This window comes from Phocoena sinus, chromosome 20 (assembly GCF_008692025.1).
Source record: "Phocoena sinus isolate mPhoSin1 chromosome 20, mPhoSin1.pri, whole genome shotgun sequence".
Classification (NCBI taxonomy): domain Eukaryota; kingdom Metazoa; phylum Chordata; class Mammalia; order Artiodactyla; family Phocoenidae; genus Phocoena; species Phocoena sinus.
Genome location: NC_045782.1, coordinates 8,612,384 through 8,635,841, shown reverse-complemented (window position 1 = coordinate 8,635,841; position 23,458 = coordinate 8,612,384). Strand labels below are relative to the sequence as shown.

At 61.8% G+C, this 23,458-nt stretch overlaps 3 protein-coding genes across 11 annotated transcripts; all 3 read left to right on the top strand.

Annotated features, from left to right (window-relative positions):
* Positions 1-36: 36 nt before the first annotated feature.
* On the top strand, positions 37-21,998 carry KDM6B (lysine demethylase 6B). 9 transcript variants are annotated; one of them, XM_032615525.1, is made up of 24 exons: positions 37-170; positions 7,145-7,262; positions 12,076-12,195; positions 12,476-12,609; positions 12,700-12,841; positions 13,046-13,144; positions 13,244-13,463; positions 13,572-13,664; positions 13,749-13,910; positions 13,993-14,166; positions 14,254-14,592; positions 14,697-16,846; positions 16,955-17,081; positions 17,209-17,314; positions 18,180-18,385; positions 18,508-18,572; positions 18,655-18,726; positions 18,825-18,973; positions 19,121-19,235; positions 19,325-19,512; positions 19,697-19,838; positions 20,131-20,257; positions 20,392-20,562; positions 20,681-21,998. In XM_032615525.1, exons 5-24 carry the CDS (start codon positions 12,705-12,707, stop codon positions 20,702-20,704), a joined length of 4,866 nt encoding a protein of 1,621 aa, XP_032471416.1. In that variant the 5' UTR covers positions 37-170; positions 7,145-7,262; positions 12,076-12,195; positions 12,476-12,609; positions 12,700-12,704; the 3' UTR covers positions 20,705-21,998. The 9 variants fall into 9 exon arrangements, with proteins under 9 accessions (XP_032471416.1, XP_032471412.1, XP_032471407.1 ...); XM_032615521.1 differs by having other exon boundaries at positions 18,505-18,572; XM_032615516.1 differs by having other exon boundaries at positions 20,392-21,998.
* Positions 262-3,722, top strand: LOC116745489. Its single transcript, XM_032616243.1, has 5 exons — positions 262-310; positions 455-611; positions 783-877; positions 1,922-2,041; positions 2,268-3,722. The coding sequence occupies exons 1-5, from the start codon at positions 262-264 to the stop codon at positions 3,176-3,178; spliced, it is 1,332 nt and encodes a 443-aa protein (XP_032472134.1). The 3' UTR covers positions 3,179-3,722.
* Positions 21,999-22,206: 208 nt separating the features above from the next.
* On the top strand, positions 22,207-23,288 carry TMEM88 (transmembrane protein 88). The gene is made up of 2 exons (XM_032616740.1): positions 22,207-22,472; positions 22,597-23,288. The coding sequence occupies exons 1-2, from the start codon at positions 22,263-22,265 to the stop codon at positions 22,864-22,866; spliced, it is 480 nt and encodes a 159-aa protein (XP_032472631.1). The 5' UTR covers positions 22,207-22,262; the 3' UTR covers positions 22,867-23,288.
* Positions 23,289-23,458: the final 170 nt, after the last annotated feature.

Below are 23,458 nucleotides of genomic sequence, written 5' to 3'. Positions count from 1 at the left end.
GGGGCGGGGCTGGGGCGCGGGAAGGGGGTAGGGGGGCGGTGTTTGTGTTGGAAAATCCAACTGCGCCACGGGGCGGAGCGGCCCCCCCAGCCCCGGCCTGGGAGGGGGGGGCCGCTCGACCCCCTGGGTGACCTTGGGGAACCTGAACACCTGGGACACCCCAGAACCAGGTAACGGGGAGCCGCGAAGGCGTCTGGAAAGGGAAACCATCTCCGCGCAGTGGGGCGGGACGCCTGAGTCGCAGGAAGGGTAGAACTGGGGATGGACGTTCGGGTCTCTGGAAAGGACGGCACTGGGAAGAAGACTGGGCGTAGGACGTCTGGGTCCCCTAGAAAAGAGCAGGGCGGGGGAGAGGGGAGAGCTGGGCGGCAGATGTCCTGGGTTCCGGATGTCGACAGGGGCCTGAAAGGACTCCCTGTTCCTCTTGGGCTGGGATTCCCCTTCCCGACCCTAGGGCGGGGGCGGGGCGCGGCGGTCCCTAACCTGAAGGGCAGGACCAAAGATCAGGGTTTGCAGTTAGGTCAGTGCGATGGCCTCTTGAGGGCGGGTGTAGTCAGGGTTGTGTCTCAGGTCCCGGGCCGCGCCAAGTCTCCCTCCGGCTCTTCCCACGGGTGAGGTATGTAGCCTCAGCTCTGACCCTCACACTGGGAGCCCCGACAGCTTCCCAGCGGTAGCCTTCGCCCCCATCCCCTCCACCGCACGTCACCTCCCTGCACTCGGCCTCACCCCGATGGTCTCCTCATCCCCGGTCCTGCCCCCACTCTGACACCTCCCGTTCCTAGCTTCTCGCCCTTCTCGGGACCTTCTCCGCTGAACCTTCGCGACGTAGCCGCGAGATGGCGAGAGCGAGACGCACAGCGCGACTCAGGGGCCTGGGGTGGGGGATGTGGCCGTGAAAGCAGCCGAAGCCCCCCGCCCCAGCCAGAGGGAAAGGTGGGCTGAGGTGCTTGTTTGACTTCCTGTCATCTCGGTCCCCCTCACAGGAAATTGTGGTCGGGAGGGCAAAGGGCATGGGCGGGTGAGGGGGTAGGGACTCCGCCTCCCGGAGCTGGGGTAAATAGTGGGGAGGGGGCACGCGGGCAGGTTGCTAAGCAACGCAGATTCGCTTCCTGTCTGCCGCGGCTTGTGGCTGATTTAGGATGGGAGTTGGCAGAGTGGGGGGCTGGGAGACTGCGGCGAAGGTCGAGGGCAGGTCGCCTGGTTCTCGAGACAGGGAGATCCCTAGGAGGAAGCAGGGGAGCAGCGAGCGAGCTGCGCTGCCACAGAAACGGACTCGGCGTTGGTCCGGAGGGAGGCGGGACCCAGGCGCGGCGCTGAGCTCTGCTCCCCTTCCCTCCCGGGGGTTGCTTGCCCTGTTGCCAGAGTAACTGGAGAGCTAGACTCAGGAGCTGGATTCCCTAACTCTCGCGTCCGCCCAATCCGCTCCAGCGGCTGCCTCTGACATCAGGGCCTTGGCAGCCAATGTGGAGAAGGCATCGTAGAGCGACAGGAAGAGGGAAAGGGGAGGGGAAGAGGTGGAGGCTGGGAGGGGGTAGCTGCCCGGGACCCGCACGTGCACTCCCACACGCTCGCGCCCACTCCCCCTCCCCGCGCCGCACAAGCCCGAGTAACCACCCCCCCCCCCGCGCCTGCGCGGCGAGTCAGCGCTTGCCGCTTCCCCCAGTTACCCCCATCTAGAGACTCTGTTCGCAAATTAGTACTGGGCTGCACTCACTCCTCAGCCCCGGGGGGAACCAGACGTATGGGTCCGCTAGCCTTTCTCTGGGTCTCAAGCCGTTATTGCCCAGCCTGGCGTGGGAGGAGCCAGCTACCTGTTCCCCACCAACCCCCAGCTGGCGCCCCACTCTCCCAGGTGGGCTGGGCGGAGCTGTGGTTTCCGGCCCCATATGCTCCGCCGCTGCCTTCCCGGGCTCTGGCTAAGGTTTCCTCTCCAAGACGAACGGAACGGGTATCAGCACCCCTTCCCGAGGCTTCACTCGCTCGGGCTCAGCTGCTGTTGGTGGCTGGGGAGGGCGCTGCGGGGAAGCCCCGGACGGGCCAGGTGACTTTTCCCGGACCATCACAACCCGTCTTCGCGTGAATTCCTCCCCTTTGATGTGCACCAAAACCCTTCTCATCCCTAACGTTTCTTCCCCCCCTCGCCCTGGTGCTCTTTGCACCTCCCTCGGCTCCTTTCGGGCTGCCTCTCCCGGTCTTCACTCGTCCTTCTCGTCTTCTCCCAGTTATGTAACTCTTCCTCTTGCCGTGTCCTGATTTCAACTCCACAGACTCCGCCCTGGAACAGCGCGGGGAGGGGCAGGAGAGTTGGGACCCAGACAGATTCCGGCTGGCGGCCGGCTGGGGCACGGGGGATCCCGCTGATGGGAGACGGAGCCCCGCGGGACCTGGTGCCCCCGCCCCCCACCTCCCGCGCCCCACCCGAGATCTCGCCCAGGAGAGAGAAGGCACAGTATCTCTGAGAGGCGTGTCGGGACTCCGTCAGAAATGTGGGTTGGGAGGTCAGGGCTGGAGGCGGAGAGGAGGAGCCGAGAGGCCCGAGTCCAAGGGATGGGAGCCGCGTTGGGGGCAGAAGATAAGGGCGGGACGCCTGGGTTCCTTCCTTCCTCTCCTTTTTGGTTTCCCAGAATTCTTAAGGCTATTTCCCAGGAAGCTTAGCCTGAGGCTCCTCTCCGCCCCTCGGGGTCAAAGGTCTGTGTTAAAGGTGGCCTGGGATGATGTCACCAGTGCACGTGCCCTTTCCATTCCGGCCCCCTCCCCCTACCACACCCCCCGCCCCGAGTCCAGTTGCAACCCCGTGCCATCTTTTTTCCCTCTCCCTTCCCTTGGCCTTAGCGTCCTGCAGGTGGGAAACCCTGGCCTGGAGTCTTGTGAGGGGGAGGGGCACGGGTGTGGTGTGGTGGACTTTGCCCCTTCGCTGGGCGAAGCGAAGCCTGGGTCACTTTTCCCTAGACTGGCGCAGAAGAGCTTTTCCTGCAAGACCCCCGTCCCTCCTGGAAAGAGCCTCCCAGCAGTCTTTTTACTTTCCCACCTGCTGCATTACCAAGTGTCTCATTGCCCCCGCCCCCATATTGAGTTGAAGTGGGAGTGGTTGCCAGATAGCTACCTCCCAGGAGGCATACTGTGGTATACTGCTGTGTGGTATACTGCTGGATACCAGCTCAGCCCTGACCTTAATTAATGGCACCCCACCCCCAGCCCCAACAGTGAGGAAAAGGGTCAAGAAACTGTATTAGACTGAAAAGTCAGGGCCTTTATTCTGTGTAGGTGCGTGGATTTCTGTCTCTTGAAGGAAGGGGACTCAGTTGATAGCTATGGCTGCCCTTTATTAAGTCGTGGGATTGGTTATCGTATTGCAAAAAATTGGTTTCTCTTTTTGTGTACCTTAGGGCTTGGGCTGTCAGATCAGACCTGGATTCCATTCCCAGCTCTGCCACTTAGTGGCTGTAGAGACTTGGAAAGGTCACAACCTCCCAGTGCCTCATATTCTTAATCTGGAAAATTGAAATATTAATACCTACCTTCTAGGCAGTTGATAGGGAAAAAAATGAGATAATTTATGCAAAGCACTTAGCACAGTGCCTGGCACAGAATGAACACTGAATGAATGCTTGTTATGAAATGCTTATTATTGTTAAATGCTGTTATTATTTTTATTATTATGGTTGGTAGGCCTGCTTCAAACTGGCCAAGACCTTAGGAGTTCTCCAGGGAGGAGTGGAGAGTTTGTGCTAATTTGGTAGGGGGGGGGGGGCGGGAGGGAAGGGCTGGGGATTAGCTTCCACTGCATTGTGCACTTTATTTGATGAGGGCTTTAGTCAGATTTGTATTGCTTTCTTTGCGATTATTTTTTCCCCCTTCTTGCAGAAGAAACAGCTAAGACTGTTCCTCTGGCTGTGAAAATAAAATAATTGTATTGTGGTTCTTGATTTTTGAGCAAGACCCCAGTCCCCTCGCATGCTCTTTGGAGCCTTTCAGTTTTACAGAGAGACTCCACAGTTTCCTTTGCGGGGACAGGGCTGGCCGAGGGGTGTGTAAAAGGTTCGGGTGGGTGGGTAGAGAGACTAGTGCTGGGGGCTGGGGGGGGCGGGTAGTTAAAGGAAGAGACCGGAAGGGAGGAGGAGGGAGCCTGCTGGTGGGGAGGGAGGGAGGGGGAGGAGGAGGAGGAGGAGGAGGAGGAGGAGGAGGTGGAAGAGGAGGAGGAGGAGGAGGAGGTGGAGGAGGAGGAGGAGGAGGAGGAGGGGGGGAGGAGGGGGGAGGGAGGGGGTTGGGGAGAGCCTGCTACAGTTCTTTGTTTGACTCCGGGACTCAGGGACGGGGAGGAGGAGGGAGGGAGGCAGAGGCTGCAAGCGCCGGGGCAGGCCCAGGAGGCAGAGGAGGGACCGTCTCCCCCGCCCCCCCAGCCCCCACTCCCCCCCCCCCGCTGCTCCCCCCCCTCCCTACCCGGACTCCGGGGGCACCGCCGGGGGACAGACACCCAGCAGGTAACCCCGGCCTGGCTCGCCCTCCCCTCTCGGGTTTTCCTCCACACCCTCCCAGATGACCCCTTTCCCCGGTTCCGTCTCCCCGTCTCCCCGTTTCCCCCGGCCTTGCCTCTTTGCCCCCGGCCCTCCTTGTTCCATCTCCCCACTTGGGCTAGTCGCCCGCTGGCCGCGCCGCTGTCTCGTGCAGCCCAACTCCCTTCCCCTCGACCGACAGCCTGTGCGCCCCAGGTCTGCCCGCGGCACCTTTCGGGGCTCTGTCTCGCTGCTTCTCCAGGCTTTGCTTTCCTTCCGACCTGTCCCCTGGGGCTCTGAGGAAGGAGGGAGTCCCTGTCCTTTTCTCGTTTCCCCAGTTCCCCGCCCCCCAACTCTGGCCCCTTTCTCCTTCTAGCAGTCTCTAGGGGTGGGGAGAGAACCGGAATTTGGGGGGCCCTCTGGAGGGGCAAGGGGCTATGTGTCGCGGGCGAAAGGGTCTGTGAGTGTGTTTGGGGTGGGGGCGGGGACGGTTAGAGACCCGGCTGCCTCTCTGTTGTCCCTTTAAATGGCCCTCACATTTCTGGGGACTCGTGGGGGTAGGTGGCAAGCCTCTGCCTGGGGGGCAGGGCCCTCTGTTCGTCCACACAATCAGGGGTGGTAATGATTTAAAGGGACAGCCTCGGTGTGGCCGCTGCCACCCTGCGCCAGCGGGAGGGGGGAGCCGGCAGGCCTTGTCTGGGGAGGCTTGGCTGGCGAGCAGGGCATTTGAGGCTGAATCTGTTTCGGGGCCTGCCAGGTCTGGGACAGTGCTGCGGATGGGACCTGCACGGAGGGGTGACAGCTTGCCTGGGGGGCACTCAACCTGGGCCTTCTCCAGGGCCCCACCTTTGGGTTCATGCACTCCTTGGCCAAGAATCCTTGAGTCTAAACTACGGAGTCTGTCGGCCACCAGGTGGGGGCCACCGGCAGGTCTGCACGTCATTAGCCTGTCCTGGGCACACTGGAGCTGGCCCTTCAGCTTCCCCTTTTGTTGTTTGGCTCTGTGCACAAGAAAGCCCCAGCCCCTCCCCCAGCTCCCCCTTCCCGTCCACATGCCCCCCCCCCCAACACACACACCCACCCCAGCTGTTGGACAGATGAATTACAGCCTCCGGCTTGGGGCCAGGGCTGGTGAGGGATTAAAGCTCTGGGGCTGGCCCTTTAAATGGCTGTTGGCCCCTCCCCCACTCTGGTGTCCAGACACCCCATACACACCCCGCTGACCCCCTTGGCTGACCCCCTTGGCTGCCCCTCACTTCTCCTCTTGGTCTGTCCTAAGGCCCCTCCCCAGCATCCCCTTCTTCCCCAACACAACCACAAATACAAATGCTACAGACTAACACATACACACACACTCTCTCTCTTTCTCTCTCTCTCTCTCTTTCTCTGTTTCTCTCTCTCTCTCTCTCTCTCTCTCTCTCTCTCTCTCTCTCTCTCTCTCTCTCTCTCTCTCTCTCTGTTTCTCTCTCTCTCTCTCTCTCTCTCTCTCTTACTCACTCACTCTCTGGTCTCACATTCTGAGTGTCCCTGTCCTGGAGGGTTCCAGCCTCAAGCTCCCTTCTCCAGCAGAAGGACCTTGCCTGCCTGGCCTCCCTAGCCTGCAGCTGACCACTACCCTGGCCAGGTGAGGGCCTTGCATGGGTCAGAAATAGCACCTCCCCTGGGGGCAGTGTCAGCAGCAGCTGAGGCAGCTTGCAGCACATTGCATCATGGAGGCTGGAGGCTGGAGGCCTGAGCCTCTGGGGCAGGGGAAGGATGGGGGCTGGAAGGACAGGGAATGGAGAGGCTGGACTGGGAGCCCAAGTGTCTGGGTGCTTAAGGGCAGAGGACTATGGCTAAGAGGGCAGAAAACATAGGTCCCTGAGGAGTGAGTTTGAGGTGAGGCGGACTTAGGTCTGACCCCTGGATGGACACCAGATTCTTGGCCCTGGACCTAGACACCTAACTTCTTGTCTCTGAAAGTTAGGAGGGGAGGGAGTGGGCCTCTGTCACCTAATTGGGCCACATAGAGGAAGGAGGTGATGGAGAAACAGGATATGGCCTTGATGGGTAGATGGAAGGGAGGCTTGCAGCAGAGGCCACTTCCAGACCCAGGCCCAGAGTCACAGTCCTTGCTGAGGAGGAAGGCTCCTCCCTGCTGGGCCCGGTCACCTAGTCTGGCCACCTGTGCTGCTCACCAAGACCTGCCTGCACCAGCCTGAGGGAAGGAGGGGGGGCAGAGTCCAGAAGGTGGGGTTGTCTGGTGTCTTGATAAGGTTAGGGAGGAGGCAGAACTGAAGGAAGAGTTTCTGTGAGCCTGAGGCCAGGACTGAAGCTGACCTGGGTGCAGATGTCAGAGGCAGTTAGGGCTACCCTGGGGCCAAGGACTCTCAGCAGGAGGGTCCAGTCAGAAGAGGGATCGTGGGTTGGGTGTCCACTGTGGACTTAACGCAGATGCTGTAGCATGCTCCCCTCACTCCCTGGTCCAGGCTGCTTCCTAAAGGGGAAGGCTGGAGGACCTCTTGGGTTGGCTTTTTCTGGTTGCCATGGAAACAGATTCTTTCATCCCATCTGACCACCAGAGCCAGGTTTCTCCTCAATAAGGGGACAGGGGGCATAGGAAAATTCTCCAGCTTGGGAGATCCCACGTCTAACTGGCTTTTTTCTTTTAGGTTCCCCCAGGCACCATGCCAGCCCCGTAGTACCACCCACCCCACCCACTGTGGTCTGCTGCACCCTACTGCTGGGGCGCTGGTTCCAATGAGACAGGGCACACCAAACTCCCATCTGGTAAGTCCTGCCCCTGAGCAATGCAGCGCCTCCCCGCAACAGTCCAGCTCTGCGCCATATGCAAGAAGGATTGATGTGATCTAGATCATGCCCACTCCTCAGAATGGTCCAGTCCAACTCTGAGCATCCCCCCCACCATGAGGTGGTTGAGTGGTTCAGTCTTCCTCATTTATGGACCTCCCCTCTGTTGCCTATGAATGGTTCATCCCTGTACTTCACCAGCCTCTCAACTACCACCAAAAAATCACCCCCCCTTCCCCCTCCCCACCAGTGCTACAACTCAGTTACTTACTAAATTGAATTAACCTGGGGTTTGTAGGCCCGAAAGTAGAGATAAGATACCTGGAGGGATTTATTTATTTTTATTTTTTTGGAATGAGGAGGGCTTTGCCCCTATAATAGTTGTTGAACAGCCTGGCTTATGGAGGGTGATCGGGAACTGATTTGGAGAGATACTGGAGGCCATTGTCACAAAAACCTGCCGTTGCCATGGCAGTCTTGGCATTCCCACCCTTCCTTCCAGATCCCTTCGGTTCCTTTCTCTCCCTACTGCACCACAGCATTTGCCCCATACATCCTAAATCTTACTCCTCTTGTGCTTCCCTCTCTCTTTCTGCCACTTCTCTGCCTAAGGCCCTGCTCCATCCCATCCCCCATTCTTCTGTAGGAGAAAAGAGGGTACCTAAGCCAGAGACTTAAGTTCTCTGAGTGTGTGTTGCTCTTCTCCACTTCTCACTAAGTTTTGAGTGGGACTGTTTTCTTCTATGTATCTCTCACTATTTGGCGAGATGGTTTGCACATTGGGGTGCCTCAGTGGAATTGCGTTGAATGAATGTGTTAACTGAATGAGCTTCAGGGCCAAGAAACCAATGGCTTCTGAGAAATGCTGCACAGCCTCCTACCTACACCTTCTCTAGAGACATAAGACATTTGGGATGGTACTGTGGGGGAGAGCTGAGGGGCAGGCTGACCTAGGAAATGTCCTGTGAGGATAAAACCAACTTACTCTCTCTTGTGGTATGACCTTGACAGAGTTATATAACCTCTCTGAGCCTCAATTACCTCATCTGTAAAATGGGGTAGTACTAGGTCAGGTTCTGGAGAGGAGTTTTTTAAAATGTATATAAAGTGCTTAACACAGTACCTGCCATGTTATAAGTATTCACTAAATGCTAGCAATTACCATCACAATGGGAGCCACAGGGAGCTGTGAGGATAAGTGAGGATATTGAGGAATAGGACAGAACTTAAATGAAGGCACCCAGACCTCCAAATGCTTGACTCAAACAGAAGGATCACTGATCCAGTAAGACATCAGGATTCAGGGGAGTGGGGCGAGGAGTCTGCCGGGTCAGCCTGCTCCAGTGTTTCCCTGACTCTGTTCAGGAACATGAAGGCAAACACAGAAGGGCATGTGCAGAGAGACACACGTGATCACGGCAAGTGATGCAGAGGCAGTCCCAGACAAAAGACCGAGACAGGAGCCAGGCAGACACACAGACAGAGACAGCCCCTCGGAGTCGTGTAGACAGGCATAATGACAGGAACGCATCAGACACAGGCACTGATGGAGACAAGATGAGCAGATATGCAGGTGCACACGGAGACAGACACCGGGACTCATACACAGCCGACCTTGTCAGAGAGACTGGTGAACACAGCGGTCCAGTCATTGGCAGACACAAGGCTCGCAGTGACACATAGCGGGCCAGGGCCGGCACTGTCACTTCTCGGTGGGGGGCGGGGAGGGGCCAGCAGCGAGGGAAGGCTGGGGAAGGGAATCCCGAGCGGGCGGCCTGCCCGGGGTGGCTGAGTCAGAGCGGAGCCCCAGCCGGCGGCCCTCCCCTACGCCTCCCCCTCCCCCAGGTAAGAAGCGAGCTGTAACCCCTCGCTTCCACCAGGCAGAACGGAGCCTGACAGGGAGCGGGACGCGGCGGGGTTCCGGGCCGGCCCCACCTCCTCGCGCGTGCCGCGTGCCTGCTAACTCCCTGCTCGGTAATACCCTAATTGCGGGGTCTTGTCTTTGGCCGGCACGTGAATCTGCGTGCTCACGTCTGGACCCTCATCCCGCGCGGCGGGAGCGGTGTGCGGAGGGGCTCCTCCGGCCTGGAGCCCAGAGAGAGTTAAGTGGGTGTGTTTGATAGAGTGGGTCCCTCTCGGGGCGCTAGGGGAGGGGGCCGGTTAAAGTCCCCGAGTCCAGAGCCCGGATGGAGGGGGCGGAGCTGGGCTTAGCCGGGAGTGCCCGGATGGGGAGGGCGTGGCCTCGGCAGGAGAAGAATTAACCCTTTCTGAGCGGCTGACTCCCAGTACAGTGGGTCCGACTGGAGAGGCTGGAATGCCTGCCCCAGAAGTATACCGTCCTCTTTGGCCGTGTGCGTCTACCTCTCATCTGTCTTTGAGGAGTCTCTGGGTGTCTGTCTTTGTGCCTGCCGGTGATTGTCCCCTCTCCTGGGTTAGTACGGACGCCAAGAGTCGGGGAGGGCTATTCCTGCCCCAAAGCGAGAGTGGAGGTGAGAGTGGACCGCGAGCCGGCTGCTGGCGCCTGGGGAACAGGTGTGACCGCGGCGTCGGGGCTGCCCGGCGCGGGGAGGGGCCGTCATGGGGGAAGACGAGAGGGGAAATTCCGCGGGACCGGTGGGGAGCGGTGTGTGGGCTGAGTTGTGTCTGCCTCTGACTGTGTGTGTCTGTGTGTGTTCAGGGAGGCGGGGGCTGAGTCAGTGGGAATAGGGGAAGGTTTTCTGGGTGACTCACGCTCCCCCACCCCAAGCCTGAATCAGACCCCGAGGGAGGGCTTTGTACAGGAGGCGGATGGGAAGTCAGGCGCCTGGGTCCCTGGTGGGGACAAGGATCCGAGGTGGTTGGCGAGAGTGAGTGTGTGTTTAGTGTACAGGAAGTTTTTGTTCTCAAGTGAGGGCTGCTGTATTCCGAGTACCGGCGTAGGGGTTTGTGGATAGAGGTGGAAAGGGGCTGGCCGACGGGACTCGCTGTTTTAGGGAAAGCTGAGTCAGTTCCCCGTGGGAAAGGGGAAGTGGTAGAGGGGAAGTGTCATCATCGCAGAAGGGGAAGCTGCATTTCCTGGTAACTGGCAGCGCCCTCGGCACCACTTCCCAATCGGGGATCTGTTCCTCTGATGTCTGGACCCCCGGTTCCCCGTTTTCCCATGCCTGGTCCATGGGTCCCGGGACTTAGGTGGGGGCAGCTGGCCAGAGCTATGCTTGACCGCAGTTAAGCGCTGTACTTGGCCCGGGGCTTGGTAACTGACATAAAGGCTGTATGGTGAGGAGAGGGAGTTCTGACCGAAACTCCGCGTGAACCGCGGAGAGGGTCCGCAGAGCCCAAGCGCCTACTAGGGCTCGCCGGGGAGTGGCACGCCGGGACCTGTAGGGTCCAAGCGCTTGCGTGCAAACAGACGACCTTGCCCTTCAGATCGAGGACTGTTTTCACCAGAAACCCGAATGCCCTTGTGGGCTGGGTGGAAATTTCCCCACAGCTCAGACTTCTCTCGGCGAAGGCGAACTTTCCAGCCGCCCCCAGCCCCTCGTCGCGCGTTCTCCCCCGGCTTCCTGCCCGGCGCTAGCTCCAGCTGGAGCGCTGGCCCCGCCCCCGCCGCTTTGTACTCTACACTCGCCTCTCGCAGCTCTTTGTACTCTAGACTCTCAATGGACCGATCCCGGGAGCGGAGCCGGCTTCCTACCTGCGGGGACGCGGGGTAGGCGAGCAGGACGCGTGGGGACCGAGATCCTGGGCTCAGAGAGGCGAGAAGGAAGAACTGGGGCTAAAGGGAAGGTGCCTAGGAAGGGGAGCGCTGCTCCCGTCGTGGGTCGAGCCAGCACCGACGGGAAGGGGTTGGGGGGGTGAAGGAGGAAGTGAAACGGGTTCTGGGTTCTTTAAGGGAGTGGGCGGTGAGAGTGGGACAAGGGTGATGTCACCGCCGGGCGGGCCCCGCCCTCCTCCTTCCTCCCTCCTTCCTCCCTCCCGAAGGACCCCCCCCCCCGTACTCTTACACACGCCGCTTCCGCTGCGCAAGTAGCCACGTCACGGGCAACCCCCGAAATCCCCCCTCCCTTGGGGGGCGGGGGCCACGTGGGCCGTGGGGAGCCGCGTGGCCCCGGCGGGGAAGGGCATAGAGGATACGGGAGCCACGCGAGAGGGGCCACTCGGGACCGCTGTGCGCGACTTCTCAGAAGTTGGGGGATTAGAGGACGGTTTTGGTTTTGGGGGTCGGTTGGTATTGAAGGCCTACAGAGCCAGGGGAAGTGGAGGAGCTGAAGGAACTGGGTATGAAGCTGGGGGCTTGACCATGGTTTGGGATGGGGGTCAGGCGTGGTGGGTGGAGCGCTCTGATCGCGGCGCGGGCAGGTTTGGGTACCTTAGAAGTCGCCGTGAGTGGCCAGCCCTAAACAGTTCCTAGGGGGTGGGGAGGTCAGGCACTGGGCGAGGTGAAGTGAGGAGGGGGAGCGCCGCCTGTGTCGGCGTTGTGCATCCGTCTGCTGTCCGTCGGTGTTAGGCGGCGGGGTAGGGGGCGTTTCGGGCGGTCTAGCGCGGACCACCGGCGGCTCTGTGGGCGCGTGGGACTTGCGGGTAGCTCCATGCCCCAGGCCGGCCCGAACGTGCGACCCGCCGCCTTCACCCGCACGGGTTTCAGGCTCCGCTTGCCTCGACCGGCCTAGTGTCAGCTTGGAGATGGAGACCCTAGGTGGGAGCCGCGGGGTCACGTCGGGGTCACCCCGGGCAGAGCCTGTCTGACCGGCTCCGCCGCCCCTCCTCCCCCGGCAGCGGCCGGGCTAACCTCGCTCCTATTGGTCCCGGCCAGGCTGTTACTGAGGCGGAGACACGGGTGATGATTGGCTTTCTGGGGAGAGAGGAAGTCCTGTGATTGGTCAGCTCTCCGGAGCTCGCCGACGCCGGGAGAGAAAGCTCCCACGGAGGCCGGGTAAGCGGCCGCCGCGCTGCAGCTCGGCCCGCGGGGCTCCCTGCTGGAAGCCTAGCAGCGCAGCCACCCCATCGCACCGACTGGCCCTCCCGCTGCCCCCACTCCCCTGAGGCTCCTTAGGCCAGGTGGGCCGCTCCTCAGGGATAGCCAGCCTTGCGCAGATCACAGACCTGTGGGCGCCACAGCCAGGCCAGCCCAGCCCAGCCCAGCCCAGCCCAGCCTGCGGCCCCGACTGTGCGCTGGCCCGCTCACCTTACTCCTTTCCCCCTCCTCTCCGTAGAATTGGCTGTGAAAGGCCCTGGGCGACCATCTGGGGGCAGTGGGCACTCCTGTCAGAGCGGCTGGAGCCGGACCATCGCCCCAAGGAGCTGGGGCAGGGGGCCGTGCCCGATCTCTGGGGCCACTGCTGACCTGGTAAGGGAAGACGGGCCGCGTCGGCTGTGTGTACCCTGACAGCTCAGTCTCTGTTCCCAGTAGGATCATAATCTCTTCTCCTTGACACAGGCTGGATGCATCGGGCAGTGGACCCTGCAGGGGCCCGCGCTGCACGGGAAGCCTTTGCCCTTGGGGGCTTGAGCTGTGCTGGGGCCTGGAGCTCCTGCCCGCCCCATCCCCCTCCTCGGAGCGCATGGCTGCCTGGAGGCAGGTGAGAACTTGGTCTGTCTCTCTGCCTCCAGGCACTCCTCTTCCCATCTCTGCTCCTCAGTCTCTGTGTCACTCTCATTTCTGCCATCCCATGGGCCTCAGTGCAGTCCTCAGCTGCTTTCTCTTGTTTCCTCAGTCCCCTCCTTCCTAGGTAGGGACAAGACTTCCAGCTTGCTGTACATTAACAGAGCCCTTCTTTCTCCAGGTGCTCTGCCAGCATCGGGCAGCCCCCACTCCCTGCTCCCCTACCTCCTTCACACGGCAGTAGCTCTGGCCACCCCAACAAACCGTATTATGCTCCAGGGTGAGTGAGGATTGAAAGGTGCTGGGGATGGGAGGTAAGGCTGGGACCTTAAAAGAGTTCGCCAAGCCTTGCCACCTCCCCACCCCTTCTGCTCTGTAGGACACCCACCCCAAGACCCCTCCATGGGAAGCTGGAATCCCTGCATGGCTGTGTGCAGGCATTGCTCCGGGAGCCGGCCCAGCCGGGGCTGTGGGAGCAGCTTGGGCAGCTGTACGAGTCCGAGCACGACAGTGAGGAGGCTGTACGCTGCTACCACAGCGCCCTTCGATACGGAGGAAGCTTGGCTGAGCTGGGGCCCCGCGTCGGCCGACTACAGCAGGTGGGATGAGGCAGGACACAGGGGGCTAGGATTGTGCGTTCTGACTCAGTGCCCTCGTCTTACGTCTGCCTCTGCCCTGTGCTCTGTACTCTTCCCCCACCTCCTCAGGCCCAGCTCTGGAACTTTCATGCCGGCTCCTGCCAGCACCGACCCAAGGTCCTGCCTCCCCTGGAGCAAGTGTGGAACTTGTTGCACCTTGAGGTGAGGCTGGGACTGGGCGGGCTAGGGAGGAGGGCCGGGCCAGGTCTGCACCGGTGCCATTCTCTCTCCTGTTTCCGTCCTCAGCACAAACGGAACTATGGGGCCAAGCGGGGGGGTCCCCCGGTGAAGCGGGCCGCCGAACCCCCGGTGGTGCAGCCTATGCCTCCTGCAGCACTCTCAGGCCCCTCGGGGGAGGAGGGCCTCAGCCCTGGAGGCAAACGCAGGAGAGGCTGCAACTCTGAGCAGGTATGATTGTACATGGGTGGGCCAGCAGCGAGTGGGCAGGCTGGGGCGAGGAGTGGGACTCTCACACTCTGTTTTCTTCCAGACTGGCCTTCCCCCAGGGCTGCCGCTGCCTCCGCCACCATTACCCCCAGCCCCACCCCCGCCTGGCCTAGCCACCAGTCCTCCATTCCAGCTGACCAAGCCAGGGCTGTGGAGTACCCCGCATGGAGATGCATGGGGCCCCGAGCGCAAGGGTTCAGCACCCCCAGAGCGCCAGGTGAGCCCCTCTCTCTGGCCCCCTCACCTCTTACCTCCAGCCCGTGTCCTTCGTTCCTCACGCAGTGTCCTCATTTCTCGCCCACAGGAGCAGCGGCACTCGCTGCCTCACCCATATCCATACCCAGCTCCGGCCTACCCTGTGCACCCCCCCGGCCACCGGCTGGTCCCGGCTGCACCCCCAGGCCCCCGCCCCCCAGGAGCAGAGAGCCATGGCTGCCCGCCTGCCACCCGTCCCCCCGGAAGTGACCTTAGAGAGAGCAGAGTTCAGAGGTCGCGGATGGACTCCAGCGTTTCACCAGCAGCAACCACCGCCTGCGTGCCTTACGCCCCTTCCCGGCCCCCTGGCCCCCCCGGCACCACCACCAGCAGCAGTAGCAGCAGCAGCAACCCTGGTCTCCGGGGCGTGGAGCCGAGCCCAGGCATTGTGAGTGACAGCTGCAGGTGGCGGGCGGAGCGGTGGGGGGACGAGTGGAGCTGGTCTAGGGTGGCTGGAGCAGCCCTCTGACCACCGCCGTCCTGCACTTGCAGCCCGGTGCTGACCGTTACCAAACTCCCGCGCTGGAGGTCTCCTCTCACCAAGGCCGCCTTGGGCCCTCAGCACACAGTAGTCGGAAACCATTCCTGGCGGCTCCTGCTGCCACTCCCCACCTGTCCCTGCCACCTGGTCCCTCCTCACCTCCCCCTCCCCCTTGTCCCCGCCTCTTACGCCCTCCACCCCCCCCTGCCTGGCTGAAGGGCCCAGCCTGCCGAGCAGCCCGTGAGGATGGAGAGATCTTAGACGAGCTCTTCTTCGGGGCTGAGGGACGCCCCCGCCCTCCCCCGCCACCCCTCCCCCACCGCGAGGGCTTCTTGGGACCTCCGGCCCCCCGCTTTTCTGTGGGCACTCAGGATTCGCACACCCCTCCCGCTCCCCCAACCACCAGCAGCAGCAACAGTGGCAGCCACAGCAGCAGCCCTACTGGGCCTGTGTCCTTCCCTACACCTTCCTATTTGGCCAGAAGTATGGACCCCCTTCCCCGCCCCCCCAGCCCAACACTGAGCCCCCAGGACCCACCTCTTGCACCCCTGACTCTTGCCCTGCCTCCAGCCCCTCCCTCCTCTTGCCACCAGAATACCTCAGGAAGCTTCAGGCACCCGGAGAGCCCTCGGCCCAGGGTCTCCTTCCCAAAGACCCCCGAGGGGGGGCCGGGGCCATCCCCAGGCCCCCTGAATAAAGCCCCCCAGCCTGTGCCGCCCAGGGTTGGGGAGCTGCCTGCCCGAGGCCCTCGACTCTTTGATTTCCCCCCTACCCCACTGGAGGACCAGTTTGAGGAGCCAGCTGAATTCAAGATCCTACCTGATGGGCTGGCCAACATCATGAAGATGCTGGATGAATCCATTCGCAAGGAGGAGGAGCAGCAACGACACGAGGCAGGCGTGGTCCCCCCGCCTCCTCTGAAGGAGCCCTTTACATCTCTGCAGCCTCCATTCCCCACTGACACAGCCCCAGCCACCACTGCTGCCACCGCCGCTGCCGCCACCACCCCGGCCACCCAGGAAGAGGAGAAGAAGCCACCACCAGCCCTGCCACCACCGCCGCCTCTAGCCAAGTTCCCGTCACCACCCCAGCCACCGCCAACTGCGCGAGCCCCACCAGCCAACCCGGCCAACCTGCTCAAGTCCTTGGCCTCCGTGCTGGAAGGACAAAAGTACTGTTACCGGGGGACTGGAGCAGCTGTTCCCACCCGGCCTGGGCCCTTGCCCACCACTCAGTATTCCCCCGGTTCCTCTTCAGGTGCTACCGCCCCACCGCCCACCTCCGCGGCCCCGAGCGCCCAGGGCTCCCCACAGCCCTCCGCTTCCTCGTCATCTCAGTTCTCTACCTCAGGCGGGCCCTGGGCCCGGGAGCGCAGGGCGGGCGAAGAGCCAGCCCCGGGCCCCATGACCCCCGCACCCCCGCCCCCACCCCTGCCGCTGCCCCCTGCTCGTTCTGAGTCTGAGGTGCTAGAAGAGATAAGTCGGGCCTGTGAGACCCTTGTGGAGCGGGTGGGCCGGAGCACCGCAGACCCGGCCGACCCAGCGGACACGGCAGATCGAGCGGACAGCGGGACTGAGCGACTGCAGCCCCCAGCTCAGGCCAAGGAGGAGAGCGGTGGGGTGGCGGCCGCGGCACGACCAGGGAGCAGCAAGAGGCGGCAGAAGGAGCACCGGCGGCACCGGCGGGCCTGTAAGGACAGTGCGGGTCGGCGGCCCCGGGAGGGCAGGGCCAAGGCCAAGGCCAAGGCCCCCAAAGAAAAGAGCCGCCGAGTGCTGGGGAACCTGGACCTGCAGAGTGAGGAGATCCAGGGTCGTGAGAAGGCCCGGCCGGATCTGGGCGGGGCCTCCAAGGCCAAGCCGCCCGTAGCTCCGGGCCCTCCGCCAGTTCCTGCACCCTCTGTCCAGCCCACACCCGCGGCAGCCCCTGTCCCTGGGAAGAAGGCTCGGGAGGAAGCTCCGGGGCCACTGGGTGTCAGCCGGGCTGACATGCTGAAGCTGCGCTCACTTAGTGAAGGGCCCCCCAAGGAGCTGAAGATCCGGCTCATCAAAGTAGAAAGTGGTGACAAGGAGACCTTCATTGCTTCGGAGGTGGAAGAGCGGAGGCTGCGGATGGCAGACCTCACCATCAGCCACTGTGCTGCCGACGTCGTGAGGGCCAGCAAGTGAGTGGTGGGGGCTGTCACCGCTGAGGCTGCTGGCCTGGCCCTGCGGGAGGCTCCCTTCCCCCAGCACACTGATATTCCTGTTCTCATCTCACTGTCCTTCTACAGGAATGCCAAGGTGAAAGGAAAGTTTCGAGAGTCCTACCTTTCCCCTGCACAGTCTGTGAAACCGAAGATCAACTCGGAGGAGAAGCTGCCCCGGGAAAAACTGAACCCGCCCACACCCAGCATCTATGTATGAGTGCCCTGCGTGTTCAGAACCGCCCCTGCCTGAGGGTTCTAGGACAGTGTTGGGACTGCTGGGGGGCCCTGAGCCTGGGACGGGGCTCTGACCTCAGCCCTGTCTCCTGGTTGTCCCGCAGCTGGAGAGTAAACGGGATGCCTTCTCGCCGGTGCTGCTGCAGTTCTGTACAGACCCTCGAAATCCCATCACCGTGATCCGGGGCCTGGCAGGCTCCCTGCGGCTCAGTGAGTGTGGAGGTGGAAAGACGTGGGGAGGGCTGCGAGGATCTGGGGCTTTGGGGCCCTCAGAGAGCCCCCACTCTGGAAGACCCAGGGCCACAGCTGTAGTGAGCTCTCCTCAGTCACATGTAAGCCATATTTGAAGAGTGCTCTGAGTGATGGGTCAGCTGACCTCAGGCTTTCCTCCCCCCCATCTGTCTGTCCCCAGCAGTAGGCAGGTGGGAAGGGGATGTATCTCGGGATCTGGTTAGAGTCACTTCTGGTTTTCTTGGTGATTAAGGTTGTGTAAAATCCAAGGAGACTCATGGTTTGGGGCTTTCTCTTTTTCAACCTTTTATTGTGCACAATTTCAAACACCTTCCAGAGTAAAAGGAAACCATACTGAGTTATAAAACGTAATCCTGTTTCCTGTAAAAATTAATCCTGTTTCCTTGTAGCCTTCTCTTACCCACATATCCTCCCTTTCCTCCAGTGTTACTGAAGCACGGCCTAGGCTTTTACTTGATGAAATCTTTCATTGGATCCAATGAAAACTTAAACTGTTATTCATTGAGCACCTATTGTGTGCCAGGTGCTTTGCACATGTGGCCTCATGGACACCTGAGGACTCTGGGGGAGGGGCTGGGACTCAGAGCATCAGTGGGAGAAAGGGGGTTGGTTATGATGCAGGTAAAGGCCAGGCCCTGGGAGGGCCAACCCTCCCAGCTTCATGAGGGGCTGGGGTTCTCGCCTGTTCTTCCTTGGCTGAGCTCTGAGAAGCCTGTGTCCACTGCGTCAGAGTCTTGGGGAGCAAGAAGGGAGAGGGTGAGTTGGGGCCTCGCTCCCCACCCTCTGCCCCTGCCCCAACACTCTGCTCGGCCCTCCCTTGCAGACTTGGGCCTCTTCTCCACCAAGACGCTGGTGGAGGCCAGTGGTGAGCACACGGTGGAGGTGCGCACCCAGGTGCAGCAGCCCTCAGATGAGAACTGGGACCTGACAGGCACGCGACAGATCTGGCCCTGCGAGAGCTCCCGTTCCCACACCACCATTGCCAAGTACGCGCAGTACCAGGCCTCATCCTTCCAAGAGTCCCTGCAGGTGAGAGGCGCGCACGGGCAGAGGTAGAGGGTGTGGAATCAGGGGACTTGGAGCCCCAGCTGCGGTGGGAGGGCTCCTGGAAGGCCGCTGACCCAGGCCTGCCTACCCCTGTGACCAAGCAGGAGGAGAAGGAGAGTGAGGACGAGGAGTCCGAGGAGCCGGACAGCACCACGGGAACCCCTCCTAGGTAGGGACGCTTTCCCTCTGCCCTTCAGGACTCCTTCCTTTCCCTGCGCTTCCCCACCAACCTGTGCTCTTTGCCCTCGCAGCAGCGCACCGGATCCGAAGAACCATCACATCATCAAGTTTGGCACCAACATCGACCTGTCCGATGCCAAGCGGTCAGTGGGGCTGAGGCCAGCAAGCTGGGGCGGGAGTGCTGATGGGTCAGCAGAGTCGGGGTAGCTGCTCACTTCTGTTGCCTCCCTCGCCACGGCAGGTGGAAGCCCCAGCTGCAGGAGCTGCTGAAGCTGCCCGCCTTCATGCGGGTAACCTCCACGGGCAACATGCTGAGCCACGTGGGCCACACCATCCTGGGCATGAACACAGTGCAGCTGTACATGAAGGTCCCAGGCAGCCGAACGCCAGGTGCGCTCTTCACGGGGCTGCGGAGTGCGTCGCGCGCGCGCGAGGAGCGCGGGGGGCGGGGCTGCCGCCAGCGCTCCTCCGTCAACCAATGAGTGCGCGACAAGCCCGGCTCCGACCAACCGTGCAGTTCTCTGTTGCCCCCTTCAGGCCATCAGGAGAACAACAACTTCTGCTCGGTCAACATCAATATTGGCCCAGGAGACTGCGAGTGGTTCGCGGTGCACGAGCACTACTGGGAGACCATCAGCGCTTTCTGCGACCGGTGCGCGCCGCCCTCCTCGGGTAGATAGACCCCCCACGCCCCGTCCCTGGATTCCCAGATTTCCATCTGACCCTGTGGCCACCCTCCAGGCATGGCGTGGACTACCTGACGGGTTCCTGGTGGCCAATCCTGGATGACCTCTATGCTTCCAACATCCCTGTGTACCGCTTCGTGCAGCGCCCCGGAGACCTTGTGTGGATTAATGCGGGGACCGTGCACTGGGTGCAGGCCACCGGCTGGTGCAACAACATCGCCTGGAACGTGGGGCCCCTCACCGGTGAGGGGGCGGGGCCGGTGGTGGGGTGAGCCACTCAGCGGTGAGGGGCTGGGGCCCCTGGGGAGTGAGCCCCGTGGCGGGGGGGCGGGTTTGGAGGGCGCCAGGCCAGCCGTGAGGGAAGGGGCGGGGGCCCAAGTGTCTCAGGCTGTTGGGGAATCCTGTCATGACCTTCTCTGGCCCGCAGCCTATCAGTACCAGCTGGCCCTGGAACGATACGAGTGGAACGAGGTGAAGAACGTCAAATCCATCGTACCCATGATTCACGTGTCCTGGAACGTGGCTCGCACGGTCAAAATCAGCGACCCCGACTTGTTCAAGATGATCAAGTGAGGGAGGGCCCTGTTTGGGAGGGAGCCCATCTCCATCCGACCTGGCCCGCCTTGTTCTTCCTTGTTCCAACCCCTCCTCCCCCACCGCTCCACCTTTTGCCGCGTGCCTTGCAGGGCTGCCGTGCTGGGCGGGTGACAAGGCCCCTGCCCTGAGGAGCTTTGTTTTCCAGTGGTCCAAGTAGACAAAAACCACATAAAACCTCCACTGTGACGGGGATGTGTCGGGGGCTGTGACCCGGCCCGAAGCGGGGAGGCCCCGCCCCGCCTCACCACCTCGCCCCGCCCTTAGGTTCTGCCTCCTGCAGTCCATGAAGCACTGCCAGGTGCAGCGGGAGAGCCTGGTGCGGGCCGGGAAGAAAATCGCCTACCAGGGCCGGGTCAAGGACGAGCCCGCCTACTACTGCAACGAGTGCGACGTGAGTGCGCCCTCTCTCCCTCGCGCGCTTCCTCAGAGGGAGGCGCTCGCCTCCGGCTTCCCTCCTTCTCTCCCCTCCTTCTCCCCCTCCTCCCTCCCTCCCTCCCCTTGACCGCCGCCTCCTCCCCGCCGCAGGTGGAGGTGTTCAACATCCTGTTCGTGACGAGTGAGAACGGCAGCCGCAACACGTACCTGGTGCACTGCGAGGCCTGTGCGCGGCGCCGCAGCGCAGGCCTGCAGGGCGTGGTGGTGCTGGAGCAGTACCGCACGGAGGAGCTGGCGCAGGCCTACGACGCCTTCACGCTGGTGAGGGCCCGGCGGGGCGGGGACCCGAGGGGGCGCCGGGGCGGGGCGCCGGGGCGGGCCGGGCCGGGCCGGGGGTGGGCGGTCGCGCATCCTGAGCTCCGCCTGCTCTCTCCCGCAGGCGCCGGCCAGCACGTCGCGATGAGGCCGGACGCCCCGCCCGCCTGCCCGCCCGCAGGGCGCCGCGGGGCCACCAGCACACGCCTGGGCTGGACCTAGGTCCCGCCTCTGGCCGGGAAGGGGGTCGGGCCCAGCCCTTCCACCCCATTGGCAGCTCCCCTCACCTAATTTATTAAGAAAAAGAATTTTTTAAAAAACAAATATGAGGAAAAAAGGAAAAAAAATGGGAGACGGGGAAGGGGGCTGGTAGCCCCTCGCCCACCAGCGCCTCCCCTCACCGACTTTGGCCTTTCTAGCAACAGACACAAGGACCAGGCTCCGGCGGCGGCGGGGGTCACATACGGGTTCCCTCACGCCTGCCAGCCGCCCGCCCGGCGCAGATGCACGCGGCTCGTGTATGTACATAGACGTTACGGCAGCCGAGGTTTTTAATGAGATTCTTTGTATGGGCTTTACCCCTCCCCCAGAACCTCCTTTTTTACTTCCAGTGCTAGCTGTGACCCCTGTACATGTTTCTTGTTTATTCACTTGGTTATGATTTGTATTTTCTGGGTTTTTTGTTTGTTTTGGTTTTTAATTTATAACAGTCCCACTCACCTCTATTTATTCATTTTTGGGAAAACCCGACCTCCCGCACCCCCAAGCCATCCCGCCCGCCCCTCCAGGGACCGCCCGCCGCCGGACCCTCCCTGCGCCCCAGTGTGTGTCCGGCCCCGGCCCGTCCGTCTCCGCCCGTCCGCCCGCCCGCGGCTCCAGCCGGGTTCTCTTGGTGCTCAAACCTGCTCCCCTCCCCTACGTCCTGCACTTTCTCGGACCAGTCCCCCACTCCCGACCCGACCCCAACCCCGCCTGAGGGTGAGCGACTCCTGTACTGTAGGGGAAGAAGTGGGAACTGAAATGGTATTTTGTAAAAAAAAATAATAATAATAAATAAATAAAATAAATTTTTAAAGTTTTAAAGAAAGAACTATGAGGAAAAGGAGCCCCGTCCTTCCCAGCCCCGGCCAATTTTTAAAAACACGGACCTTTCCCTTACAACCCACCCCCCTTTTCTTTTTAAGCGTGAAACAGCCCAGGGCCACGGCCTCACTGGGGCAGGGACACCCCGGGATGAGTTTCTCTGGGGCTTTATTTTCGTTTTGTCGTTTTTTTCCTCCTCCACGCTGGGGCTGCGGAGGGGTGGGGGGTTTACAGTCCTGCCCCCTCGCACTGCACTGTCTTTCTGCCCCAGGGGCAGAGGGGTCTTCCCAACCCTTCCCTTATTTTCGGTGATTTTTGTGTGAGAATATTAATATTAAAAATAAAATCAGAAAAAAAAATCTCTTTTCGATAAGTGCTGGTGGTAAGCAGGGAGAACACTGGGAAGAGGGCGGCGAGACCGTGATTGATGGGGAGGGGAGCCCCTCCCCGGAGGCGCCTGTGGAATGTCCAGAGCTCGGTTGCTCCTCGTTATGGGGGGTGCCTAATCCTGGAGCCGCATTCCAGGATAAGGGGGGGTGGGGTGGGGAGAGGCTGGGCCGGGGGAGGGGCAGGAAAGAGGGCTATAAGGGCCGTGGCCCAGGCGGGAGGGAGCCAGGCGGGCCATGGCGGATGTCCCCGGGGCGCAGCGACCGGTTCCCGGCGGCGGCCCAGAGCCCCGGGACCCCCTGGACTGCTGGGCCTGCGCTGTGCTGGTCACCGCCCAGAATCTGCTGGTGGCTGCCTTCAATCTTCTCCTGCTGGCGCTGGTGCTGGGGACCATCCTGCTGCCCGCTGTCACCATGCTAGGCTTTGGCTTCCTCTGCCACTCCCAGGTGAGTGTGCGCCCCGCGGTGTGCGTGTGGGTGTCTGGTGACGGTGGCGGTGGGGTCTGTGGGCCACAACCTCTCCCGGCCTGGGCTGTTTGGCTTGGGTCTCATGCCTCTTCTCCTCCCACAGTTCTTGCGCTCCCAGGCACCCCCTTGCACCGCGCACCTGCGGGACCCGGGCTTCACAGCCCTGCTGGTCACCGGATTCCTGCTCCTCGTGCCGCTGCTCGTGCTTGCCCTGGCCAGCTACCGCCGCCTCTGCCTCCGCCTCCGCCTGGCCGATTGCCTCGTGCCTTACAGCCGAGCCCTCTATCGGCGCCGGCGCACCCCGCAGCCGCGGCAAAACCGGCCCTCGCCAGGGCCCCAGGCCGTTCCAACATCAGGAAAGGTCTGGGTCTGAGGACCCTCGAGTCAAGAACAACCCCGAGGAGTGCCCGCTCTCCCGGTCGGCCCAAGGACTTGAGGCCCGGGGGTCTCCCGACCTACCCTGTCCTCGCTCCTGCCTAAGCCGGGTCCCAGCATCCTCTTGAGGGACAGAACGGCAGCATCTGTGGACCCAATTCTGGTGAAAATTCGCCACACCCCGGAAAACCCACTTTCCCCTCTCTACCCATATCTGAATCCTGAACATCTGGGCTGGACCCTGCATCCCCCACCCCCCCTGTGAATAGGACAACTGAACCTCGGTGGTGCGCTGGTGCCCTCCTTTTCCGGTGCTGCTCCTAGTATTTACGGGCTGTGGGGTGGGGTGGGGTGGGGTGGAGTGGGCGAGGTTGGAGGGGAAGGAGTCATCACACGTCAATAAAGAATTAATGAACTGAACGCGATCCTGGGATCCTGTGAAAAGAAGGGCGGCACAAATACTATCAATCACTCCTGCAACATGCCCAGGAGCAGGAAACAACATGCGGGCGGGGGGGGGGGGGGGGGGGGGGGGCGTGGCTCTACTGCGCAGACCGGAGCATCCTTCAGCCTCCTGGGAGGCCTTCCTT